Below are 13,058 nucleotides of genomic sequence, written 5' to 3' on the forward strand. Positions count from 1 at the left end.
AAGATAGCACAGGCGTATGAGAGTAACAGCAACCACCACATCCACATACTTTACTCCTAAGAAAATGCCATCCAATTCCAATGCTTTTCTTAACCATAAGCTAAATAAAGCCTAACTCTAATTACTATATAAGGTTACCATAGAGTTGGGTCTCCCCTAGATGACCCATCTTTTCTTTCCTCTATTTAAAAGTGATGCCCTGGTAGATTTTGAGGATCTTCTCTGTGTGTCCAGATTTTCTGAGTGAAGAGCAGACTGCTGGAGCAGCGGGTCTGACTTGACTGCCCCATGCCCGAAAATCCCCACGTTGACAGAATGCACAAGCAGGTCAAATCTAACATCTAATGCACATTACATCCCCAAAGCATCAGAATTAGCATTCAGACACAAGAACAGCCCTGCTCCATAGGCTCACTGGCTCCCTGAAGCATCACTCACTGTGCACATACTACATAGCACACATGCACATACTTCCATACGAGGTGCCCTGGGAGAGTGCTATTGCTTATCACTAGTGGGTTTCACATGTCTGTTCAGCAGCCGGTCCTTTTGTCAGCAGAGCATGTTAAAGCCAGACTAAGATTATCAGAAGTGATTTTGAGCCAACCCATGAAAACCAGATAGCTTTTAAACATTTTGATTTTGATTTTGATATTGAGTGGAAATGTCCAAAAATTATTCTGAGAAACGTGACCAAAATCACTCGGACAAATACAGTAAAAATTCCCCGTCAAACAAACATAGACATAAGGAAAGAGGGTAAAAAACCACACAATTTTCTCCATTAATATCAGACTGAGCAAACAATGAGCTTTGGAAAGCACAATAATTAAGCATAAACCATCTATTTAGAGGACAGATAATAACTTCTATTATTTGCAAAGTCTACAACAATGCTGAATACTTGCAGCAACACCTCTAAGTAAGGTTTGCTTTGGAAGACGTGGCAGAAAAATAAATTTAAGAGACGGCTATGGAACTGCAATGCTACATATGTATTTATGCTCCCCTCTCCCTCAAAAGACATTTATTTAGTTTCTTGTTTCTTGATTTCATGTAGCTGAATTCTTTAAAACATATTTTTACATAACCTAGACTATTTCCTGCATGATACAACTGATACTGCCATAGGTGACACCTCTTTAACAACAATCTTCTGAACCCACACTAAGCCAAAACACTTAGCAGGTGGTTTCTTCACACTGCAGCGACGTTGTGGCATCCTGGATAGGATTCAGGGTCTCACCTGGCTCCCAGTGATCACCACAGGCAGTATGATGGAAAGAAACATGCTACAAATGCCCAGTGGGATGTATAATAGCAGTAGTTTCCAAACTACTTTCCCCTTTTCTGTCTTAGAGATATCCCAGGAAAGCCCATGGGCTTGACCTGTAATTCAGTGAAACAAAAGGAAACTCTCCTGCTGACTAGCAAAACCCTTGGAACCAGGCCTTACACAAACAGCTGCTGAAGCACTGAAAAAGTCAGAGGCTGCATTTGGGAAATCAGACTCCTTATGCAGACTCCTTATCCACTGCATTGAAATTTGCACTCATTCTTTTTCTTTATGTACTGGTATTAACTTATTTGATTCAAGCAAAGGAAGGGAGCATAAGTAGTCATCAAATCCGGCTCCCGACAGTCACAGGTAAGCACTTCGGAGAAGTTTACTCCAGGAAGACCCACAGAACCTGCACTGTACTTATGACAAGCCAAAACACATTCCCATAGCCAAAGAGGCTGGAACCTCCTGACGTACCATCACAGTAAAAGAGTAAACACTTTTTAAATTAAAAAGTATGTGACATGACTGGTTCAAAGGATCTAGTTTCACTGAAAAAGATTTCTGAAGGAGTGCGCTATGCAGGCTGACATATATGTACATATGTCTAGATACATATCTGTTCTGACATTATTGGATATGCTTCTGAAATATTTTTATATATAAAGGGCAGCATTAAAAACTAAAGGTGAATGAATATACCAAAATTATACAAAAACACATCACAGAAAATGTCACAGCATTAGATTTTTCTAATGGTTATGAAGACAGACTTAATAAAATCAGTTTTGAGATGTTCAGTTATTGCATAATAGTGCAAAACATCCTAAACTTGGGAGGAAATATCTGCATATCTGAAGGCAGAAGATTAATAAAGAGTAAGAAAGAAATATGAAGTCCTGTCACCAAAAGTTGCTACTGAAATTGTATTTATCAAAACAAGTTCTCCTTGCAAGCACTAGAATTATTAAATACAGATATATATTGTACTGTATATCTGTTGCAATGGGATTAACTTTAATGGAAAAATTCTTATGAAAGGAAACTGCTCCTCCTGCTAACCTATACCACACTGTAGTATATTCACATTTGGAAATTTCATATTTGGAAAAATGCCAAACACGGCCTAGTTCCTCAGCTTATGTTGAGCTCTTCATTGATTCCAGTGGAACTGCGTCAATTTAACTAGGTTGAGAAGCTGATGCCCTATTCAGAAAATACATTCTGATGAGTTTTTGTGCAAAATTTCATCTACAAATATCTGTGCCTGATACGCACCATAGGGACCATCATGATAAATAATTTTGTCCAAGTGGATGCAATGTACTGTTTAGTGTCCTTGTGTAGCCTGGGGACAGGACATGTCTTCTACCAGTGGAATTGCCAGGTGGAAAAACAGATATCATTTTGGGCATTCAGACCCTTCTTCAGGTTTCTGTATACTACTGTTGTTTATAATAATGAAGCTAAGTCATTCTTTGGCCGATCCACTGAACATAAAAGCCTTACTGCTACTTTTACAACTGTTAATGGATTGAAATAACATGAATAAACATGAAGTTCCATCCTCATTATTAACTCTGCATTCACTGCGGGCAAGACGAGAGGTATAGGTGTGTCATTTTTTACTGCATAAATAGCGCTATGTTGTTTCTTATGTTTAACATTCCTCAATATGAAGGAAGGAAAGTAGGACAAATATAACTGAGATGAAAGCGTGACCTTCTTGCAGGATCACAGCCTTGCCAAATTCTTTTTTTTGTCTGTAAAATTACATGGCCTAACTTCATAGACAGCAGCTTCTACCTGCACGTCCCTACAGTCAAAAGACAAATGAGTCTTCAATACACCTAAATAACATATGAAGTTAAAAAGAGGGTGGAGAGAAAGCAATGCTGGCTCATGTCTGGCTGCACAGAAGGTACAAACTTTTCCACTTGAATTAAAGTCTGCGCACAGTGCCAAATGTCAAAGTGTAAAATGCATTAAAAATGAAAAAAAAAAAAATAAAAAAATCAGGTACTGCATACCTGTATAGATGCAAAATCCCCAGAAGCACAAGCTCCAAGAATAGCAGCACCCACCAAAACAGACTCCACTTCTTTGGACAGGACAACAGGCTTGCCTATACAAGAAAAAGCCATGCCTCTGTTAGAAAGAATACAGCACTAGCGGCACAGTAAATAATTAAAGCAAAAAATACAAAGAAAAAAGGAATCAAAAAGGACTTGAAAACCATGTTCACAACCCCATTCAGAGCTACAGTCTACTGTAGATTCATGTAAATCTCTCTGCTCTGTGGTTCCAGGCTCCAAGAAAAATGCAGAATTTAAATAAAACAATTTCAGCAAAATATTAATGCAGAACATAAAGCATACAAAGAACAAAGCCCCAGATCTTTGACACTGGCTATTTACCTTAAAGGGCTTGGTATAAACCTATTACCCACACCCTCCAAACCCACGTGCCTATTAAAAGTTGACCTCGAGGGGAAAACAGGGTGGTATCCTTTTTGTTTCTTTTGCAACAAACAAAAAAAAGATTGTTTGTATTTGTTTTTAAATATATAGCCAACAAAGCCAGTCTGGTTTTGCTGGAAGACATGAAAATATGAGTAGCAAACTTTCACAAGCTATGTATGAAATCGTAAGAGAAATATTGTCTTCCAAATTGTGCAAGATATTCAAAAACAAGATTAAAACACTGGAAAAACAAACAAACTCAATATATATTCTGAAGTAGAATTAAAAATTATTGTTTCATCACCCATGGGTACTGTCATGAACATACTTTCCCTTGGTTCACACAAAGTTTTCTAAGACCTGTATTACTAATGTAATAGCAGGAAAAAGGGTAATAAACAAATAAAAATCTGCCTGCTTTCTTAATTCTCCTTAAAAAAGCCCTAAAACAATAGCATAAGTCTAAATACTTTTCTAGCTACACTTTAGACATTCATCCACACTAAGCCAGTGAATTTAATATTCCTGCAGTATTTTGCATGTGTCTAAATTTCCATTACTGAGATAATTTCATTCAATGAATGATGATGCAAACACAGTGGTGGGAGGAGGGCTTCCTTCTGTGAATAGCCTCAATGATATTACGCCCCAAAAAATGCTGCTCCTGAGAGCCAGCTGTAAGATTAGAAGGAGCTGAAATTTGGAGGAAGATCTAAAGTGAGCCATGAACAACTCTTACAGAGGAAAAGGCAAATACACACTTTTCAAAATGAGAAATAAAATTAGTATCAGAAATAATTATTGATACAAAGCAAATTCACCCTGCACCCCAAGCATCCACTTACATTATGCTAACTTTGCACTGTTCCACCAGTGTAAAGCTCCTTACAATCAACTTTCAATGACATAAAGGGGCCACAGTGGTCTTTATGCCATTTCTTCCTACAGTTAGCACAGGCAGAGTGATAGGGAAATAAAGTGCATACAGTGAGACCTTGTTTGATTGCTGGAATGACTACTAACAGCAAACTAGTGTAATGACAGCATCCCTTAAATTTCTCTGACCAAACAAATCCACCTGAAAAATATTAGAGTAGGATCAGTCACCTGAGCATTCCTCCGGTTCAGATGGACCACAGCTCAGGACTTGGGTCAACTTGGAACAGAAAATCCAAAACCTTAAGCTTACAGCTACATGGCTGTTTGCTAGGCATTGAAGCAGTAAGCAATTTTCAGCGTGCTCTAAAATTTACTGCACATTTCCTGCATCATCAGAATGAATACAGAATTCTTAGCAGGCAAACAAAAAGATCAAGATACTTTTTAAGTGGCCTGCGAAATTATCTATTGGATGTCTGCATGGCTGAGTCATGGGCATTTGCAGCTAACAATAATATATTCAGATTTTTTTCTTTTCAGGAAAGAATGGGGGATTGATCCTGGAATGTTAGTTATTTTATCTGATAGGCTCTAATGAGTTCAACACAACCGAGAGCATTTCAGTTAGATGAACTCTGACATCCCTTGTCAGTCACTGATTTTACAAATGGGGGAGAACTCCAGACTGCAAAAAGGCCTTTTTGTGCTGAATTGTACTTGGCCATTAGTTACAGTCAAAGAACTTCTGATTACATTTTAATCAGAATACCTTTCCACGGATCTTTTATTTTACACATCATGAACCAGCACCCCAACTCTACACGTAGCTGAAATTCACCTAAAACACTTGAGTTATACAAGGAAAGGCACACACTTGACAACATAATTTTTCACGAACAGAAAGTACCACTTTGACTACAACGTATTTAGTGAATTTTAAGCTCAATAGGCATTATGCTTTTTGCTTCTCCATTTCTGTTTTCATCTCAGGTAAGTACACAGAGCATGTTTTCATCTTCCCTCCTACATCAAGGTTATAAAGCATGGTTTGATGTTAGGGCAAGTCAGATCTCCAGACCAAATGCCTCAAATCTGAGCCTTAAACTTTATTCATGACAGCTCAACTGGTCTTAATTTGAAATATACCCAAAACACACATCATTCAAAGTTTCTCTGTAGTCCTTTAAACTAAATTTTGTTATTTTTTCCACATTTTTTAAAGTATATTCAACTGACTCACAGGTGTGCTAAGATGTTCAACACACACAGGCTAAAGGGAGACCAAAAATACCATGCAAGCCTGAGACCTCCTCTTGTAATGAACCACATACCCAGGACCTTCCAGCCATCAGGAATTCTACAAAACTAAATGCAACACCATGCAGGAGCAAGGATCCAGGAATTGTCCCCTAAACCATATTAATGATACAGACATGGAAGTAATTCAGAAAAGAACTGTCCTATAGAATGGATACAATGTCCAGCACGAGCAGGAAGTGTCAGGAGTCGAACAGAATTCAAACAGGATGAAGCTAGTAGAGATTTTAGTAACACACATCTTACGCAAAACACGCTTACAAAATGTACTGGGCATTATCCCTGTCTAAGTAAGTTCTTCTAATCTGACTGAATGGAGTAATTTCTATAGAAGATCTAGAATAATTTTTAAAAATAAAAATCTGATGGTGAGAAACATCTCTCACATGTAATTTATACATATTAGTTTTCAAAATTCCATACAAAGTTTTTATATTTATTCAATCGCACTTTCTTAAAAAACCTGTAAGTCTAAGATCCACAGACTGGAAATCATGCTGGAGGTTTCTCCAGCAGTCTGTTTCCTAACAATACGAAGTATGGAGCTTTGCTTGCACCGCATCTCTGTGTTATTCAAATGTCTTTAAATTTCAGGAAATCCAGTCTCGCAGGAAGTAACTTTTCATTACACACTTTTTGGCCAACCAGCAAAATACAGTTCTATATAAAGAAAGCATTTATTTTTCCAAAGACACAGTATTTAGCTACCTAAAATACAGTAGTTTACACTCCTCTCCCCGCACTTCCTCTAACTTACCAGTAATGTCAGCATGCATCTGCACAAAGAGAGGGTTCTTGCTCAGCCCACCACACAGAAACAGTGTGTTGATATGATGCCCTGCAGCCTGCATAGTTTCCAAAATATGTCTTGTTCCTAACTTCAAAAAGGGAAAAAAAAATAAAACAAAACAGATGAGCACAGGAGAGCAGCCACAGGAACAGATCTTAAAGCACAATTTGCTAAAAAGAATGATGCTACTAACTGCCCCTACCAGTAACCTCAGGGCTGGGAACAGACCTGCAGGGGTACGGCCTCTGCTTAGCTTCCAGCCAGTAACAGGCATTGTAATTAAGAACTAGAAAAATCAAACAGATGGCACAAAGAATTGGGAAATACATGGGCACAGCATATTGCAGGAAACATCCTGGGGCTGGCTGAAGAAGCGAAGATGCACCAGTACACAATAACACAGGGAAATGGGGCTTACAGGGAAGTACCAACAACGGTGAAGACAGAGATTATGAGAAGACAGAGAAATGGGCACCAGGAAAAACTGAAGGCAGTGATAAGCAGCTGTTTGTGACCAAGCGCGGCAGACTACGGAAAACACTTCCAGATCCAGAACTAAAACTTACATGGCAAAGACATCCCCACCAAAAACTTCTATTTACTTTGTATGACAGCATCTGAAAACCACTCTCAGTAAAGTGATTTCAATTCTGAAGCCAAATAGCAAAACAGGACAAAAAAAGGAGCAAATAAAAAACTATTTTCTGTCTTTTCAGCAAAAAGGAAAACCTGAAGAATTTTGTATTGGCTTAACTATTTCTCTTGGCCTTTGCCCTATGCAAAATAAAATGTTCCATTTCATGCCTGGATTAATTGAAACATCTGAAATGTAGGCATATTTTTAAACTTTTCATTTAGTCTCCATTCTGAGAAACTCAAATTAGAACAGCTCAGTGTTCCACTTCGCAAATGATGAAAGCAAATGCTTTGTCATTTTAAAAAAAATCTTTTCTCTTTTTGTTTGCTTTGCTTGCCTCCAACTACTCACTGAAGTCAACCTTCTCCCTCTTCCCTCTTGCAAGAACATTTTCCATTTCTTTGACAAACTACTTGTCCAAAAATAATTTGCAGCTCTTTATAATACCTTGGAAGTTAATTTTGAAGCTCAGACTTGACAAAATGCCAAATTCAAGCCAAAATTTTGCCCAAGCTGACTCTTTGTAGGTAGATTCCCCACAAGACACAATCTGGTCAAAGTTTTCACAAACTGTCGTTTTAAGTTTTCTTTATGCTATGCTGCAAGTTCATTAAGAGGTCTGCAGCTTGCAATAAACCCCTCTTCAAATAAAAACTACTGAAAATTGAAGCTAGCAGAGTTTCATCAGACTGGAGACGTTTACTATGAATGACTGGCACCACTTTGGATAGGCCTTCAAATGTATTTTGGTTTTTCAGACAAGCAGTTATGAGGAACTTTAGCAGCCGCAACACCAGCTGACTAAATCCATCGCTTCCCTATTGACACAGAGGGCTAATTTCCAAATCACACAGCCACAATTTTAATTATGGAAAAATAAACTGCTCTAAAAAGAATCTGTCTCCTCAGAACGGACTTGACCGCCACAATTATATCTCTGATCATGTTCTCATCAGTCTAACTGTTGCATCGCATTTTGCAATGAATAGTTAAAAGGATATTCTCTCGCACTACTTCTGAAATTCAAATTTATTAACAACTTCTCTCACAACATACACACGTCAAAGACACTGAGAAAGAACATGCTGTGAAAATTATTTTGTGTTTACCTGCCTGGAAAATTGTATTCACATAGCAATTTAAATTAAAGCCAGACTTATGTCACTGTGGGTGGGGGGGGACTAATTTAATCCTGGATTGGAGAAAATGCAAATTGAGGGGCTTCAAATGCAAATTTTATATAAAAAGAAAAAAGCGTCTCCTGCTGAAAAGAAAACTAGAGATTAACATTCTGTGGGCAGGCCTACACTTTTTACAAGATTTTTACTTAGGTTTAAAGTCTATCTTGTACCCATTGAAGCCGGACGGCTAATGGTACAGGATTGGGGCTGTCCTGAACGAGAACTGTTTCCTTCAACAAAACTGAAGCTAAAATTGGGAGTGACGGAGTATGGGAGGAAAATTAAATTTCCTAGGTATCACATTAGCAGTTAGTAAATATCTCAAGTCAAACCCAAGTCTACTCTGTTTACTTTTTAGTTACTGTTTCAATAGTGTTTTAAGAAAAATTAATTTCCATTAACTTACAATGAAAACTACAGTATGGCCTTTTTATATTAAAACTCACGACCAGTGCAATTAGCTACCAAAAAGATATGCAAATGCTGAATTAAGTGTTCAACACGGGTTTTGTGTCTTACAATAAAATTTGAGTTGTATCATATAATGAGATAATAGGTGACTTTCCCAGGATTTCCAGCAGAGAACGTTTCCACTTCGTTAGCACGATATAATAACGGAGCACCTGTTCGATACTGGAAAGTTTCTGTCAGGGGGCAGTATCAGTCGCTGGCACTGTTTAAACTCTCCTAGACATTCTTATTTAAATGGTGGGATTATACTGAAGCATCAGGTATAACCAAGCTACATTAATCTTAAAAAGGATCAAAACTCACAACAATGAATTCCAGGCCGGGGTTAAGTTCTCGTTATTTGCTGAAGAGGGAGGGTTAACACATAAGATGTACAATTCACAGTAAATTTACAGCAGCCACCCACCCTCTATATCCCAGATGGCTGACCCTGCCTAGCAAAGTTGTTGTTTAACCAGCAGAGGAGTTTGGAAGTTTTCCAACTGAGCAGAGTTTTGTCAGGAAAACTCCCCAATTCATCAAACTGTTAATGTTTTGCAAAAACACCTCAAGTTCAACAAACTTTAAAAAAAAAAAAAATCACAAAAAGGATGTCAAAAGAATGCCAATTTCAGTCACCAAATGCCTGGGGATAGCATGCCCCACTGAAAATACCCTGCACCAGGGTTTCAAAACAGCTTCTATGACCCAGGTTTTCCCTTCAAAATAGAACTTCTGGTGAACTGGAAATCCTGGCTTCCAGAGAAAATTATGGCAGAAACAAAAGTATTCCAATAAAATTACCCATCTCTGCATGTTAGCACACATCCAGGACATTTTCATAAAGATGGTCCCTCTGTCTGCTTTTACAGAAACACAGCCATGAGCTGGAAATGTTACGCGTGAGGCAACTGCTCGCCTTGCAGCAGAGAAACCGAGGGAGGAATGAGATCTGGTCTGTTCAGCCTGTAGCATGAACTGAATCGCAGACCCACTCTGACTCGCTGTGGTACACTGTTCTGACCCATCTAACAGGCAAGCAGGGGAAATCCATGGATTTAGGAACAATCTGAAGCTGAGGCATTTTAGGGGAGCGCGGGTTCCTTCATACAATTGCCAAAGCTTTTTCTTTCCACTCTCTCAGCTTCCCTCTAGACAGCCCATGATGTTAACACTGTCCCATATAGTATCAGCCTCTTTCCTCACAACTGCACTAGAGGCAAAAGCTCCATTTACGGAATTGCCATAAGGAGAAAACTTTTCAGGGGAGCATTTTCTCCACAGTCTGTCGATTATCCTACAGTAGGGAGTAGTCACCAATGTGAGTAAACAATATCTTGCTCCTTTAAGAAGTCCATTAAATGAATTCATCTATTATTAGAAATCTGTTTAGCAGAAGGGAATGATCAGTCTGCCACAAAACATGGGACAATTCATTTATTCTTTTATGCACTTAAAATGGCTTACAGCAATGGCTTGAATCGTGGCCAAGTAGATAAGGGCAAGTTCATCCAGACCTCGAGACAATGTTAGTCCAACAACCTGTGCAAAGATCAAAAAGAAAAAGTACAAATCCAGCTAAAGTAAAACTCTATTATTTTCTATTATAGTTTCTTGTTGTAACAAGTTTTAAGTGCTAATTCTAAGCCCTACTTTTGTGAGCTGTACACATAATGTTATGTTAAACATGTTATTCCTGACCTTGGGAAGAACCACATAAATTGTTCTCGTCCTTGCAAAGAAATAAAGAACAAACATCATATTGTATGGGATCAGAGATAGATTAACTCTGACAGTTTTATGTTATGACTCAGATATTGCTCGTGAACGTATTTAATGTAATAATATGAAAATACTATTACATAAAAATAACTTTTTAAAAGCATTTCTCCCTCTCCCTTCCAAGCTCCCTAACACTGAAACACAATTAATAATTAAAGACTATATCTTAACCTCTGTTACGCTGGCATAAATCAATACTGCACTGTAGTTACTCTGGATTAATATCAGCATAGGCAAGACCTGAATGCAGCCATAATTGTTGCAGAAAAAACTGTGTTGCTATTACCAGTATTTGCATATAGCCATCATACCAAGGAAATTCTGAATCTGCTGCAGCATATAATTCTTTCATAAAGTAATACTGGTATTATTAGGACCCAGAAATACATATGCCTTTTTTTTTTAAAATGTTTTGCTTGTTTGTCGTTTAAAACGTGTTGCAGTGCTTATGCCTACCCCTTCCTATCCCAACCTCAAATACAGCAGATTTTGGTGCCGGTGAGTAGCTTGAGATGCTTGCTTCAAGCTCATTATGCCATTTGGAAGTACATTTTTGCATTAATCGCTAGGTATTTTGACATCACCAAATTATACCCCTATGATTTTCTTACAGTTACAGTTCTGCACAGTAACGTCCTGGCTTGTGACCTAGCTGATCTACCACCACGAAGTTCAGTGAAGAGAAACATCCAAACATTTAAAGATGGGCTGAAAACCTCCCCAGCAGAGGCTCTCTTTCTGGTCCCAGACTGCAATGCTCTGAAAACTTCTTTGTATAGAACACAATATTTCAATCCCTTTAAGTTCCAAAAGTAGCAATTTTAAAACCACAAGCCAGAATCAGATCAGGTTTACCTTTGAACAAAGATGTATGAAGAACCATGGTGGCATATTTCCAATCATGAGAGCACCTATACCCATTTTTATCAATAAGCAGAGGAGCTTTTCAGTTTCTGCTGAAATTTACTACTCAAGAACTCCAATACAGCACATTTACTAAAGATTTATCTTTTAAATCAAGCAATCTCTCCTCAGAATATTTCATTCCTTTCCCAGATAGGCATACTCAAATTTCTGTTGAAATTCATTGCAACAGAAACGCAAAATTTGGTAGACAGATGAGTTAACAACAGCAAGCGCTGCTAGTCAGTGCTCTGAAATGTGATTCCTAGGAAAGATACTGGGACACACACAACACTCCTCGTATTTTTAGAAAATAAATGTGGCTGTAGTGATATCTCAACTACAGTGATCTCTGGTTTTCTACTGAAACATTAGCACACTTCGAAATGCAGCAAGAAACCCAAATCCTATGGGATAGTTTAAATAGCTAAGGAGGAGTACGCTCAAAATTGAAAAAAAGCTCCTTCCAAGCTTTTTTTTTTACCCTGTATTGACCTTTTTGCAAAGACAGGCTGTTTCTTACCATGCCCTTTAGTGTCAGATCTGTTAAGGGAGATCTGTTACCATGGAAATCTGGCCAAACATGTAAATCAACAGTGAGGAAACCCACAGGCAAAGATTTCTTAATCAGATCCAGGTGACTGTTCAAGTATGTATATATACTGTGAGCACTAGAAGAAAAACAAGTTGGAAAAAGAGTGGGGGAGGTTATTCATCAAACATAAAACATTTGTACTACCATCAAATGCAGAAAATCCATCACAGAATGCCAAATCCCAAATTTAAAACAAAGCGGGAGAAAGGCAAAAACGACTGCTTGCCGAGCCCATGGCATTGCAGGGTGCGGGCAGTGGGGATGTCTATCTGCACGTCCATTCAACAGGCCATCTGAATTCCTTCATCCCACAGGATGAGGGGAGATAATGGCAGTTTGTGATCTTGAGTTTGTACATTGACTCCTACGGGTCCCTAGACGAGCCAGAGTGGTTTGATATTTTGGGGGCTGATGATTCTTGTCTCTAACAAAAAGGTGCTGACACTGCGAAAGAGAAAGCTAGAGGAAAGAAAGCTGAGAGAGAGGAATAAGGAGGGTTCCAGACAGAAATGAAAATCAAATTCCTTTACAAATGTTTAAAAATTTCTCAGATTAATCAATAGCACTGGACTTACAGCTTTCCTTTTTAAACCATAATTATTTCAGTGTGTGTTATGATTAAAATGCACCACTAAGGGTGGAGGAGAGAAAGCAAGTGGTTGCTATTTTAGGGAGGAGCCGAACATGGGCCTCAATATGATTGTATCTAAGTTCAGATACTACACCCAACTCCACAATATCCAACAGACTTTTTCCTGGAACAAGAGTAGTCTTAGGACT

The 13,058-nt window shown here is 38.3% G+C and overlaps 1 protein-coding gene across 26 annotated transcripts in view; it reads right to left on the bottom strand.

The window, feature by feature from the left end:
• FGGY (FGGY carbohydrate kinase domain containing) overlaps positions 1-13,058 on the bottom strand; it is a 330,344-nt gene that overhangs the window by 26,205 nt on the left and 291,081 nt on the right. For all 26 annotated transcript variants that reach the window (XM_087730897.1, XM_087730882.1, XM_087730893.1 and 23 more), the window contains 4 exons: positions 12,207-12,354; positions 10,466-10,540; positions 6,698-6,818; positions 3,313-3,407 (listed from right to left, as the gene is read on the bottom strand). In XM_087730897.1, the coding sequence (XP_087587023.1) occupies positions 3,313-3,407; positions 6,698-6,818; positions 10,466-10,540; positions 12,207-12,354 (439 nt within the window). The remainder of the gene's footprint in view (positions 1-3,312; positions 3,408-6,697; positions 6,819-10,465; positions 10,541-12,206; positions 12,355-13,058) is intronic.

Source organism: Nipponia nippon, unplaced genomic scaffold (assembly GCF_047370975.1).
Source record: "Nipponia nippon isolate SJK-2023a ecotype South Korea unplaced genomic scaffold, ASM4737097v1 scaffold_5, whole genome shotgun sequence".
Lineage (NCBI taxonomy): Eukaryota > Metazoa > Chordata > Aves > Pelecaniformes > Threskiornithidae > Nipponia > Nipponia nippon.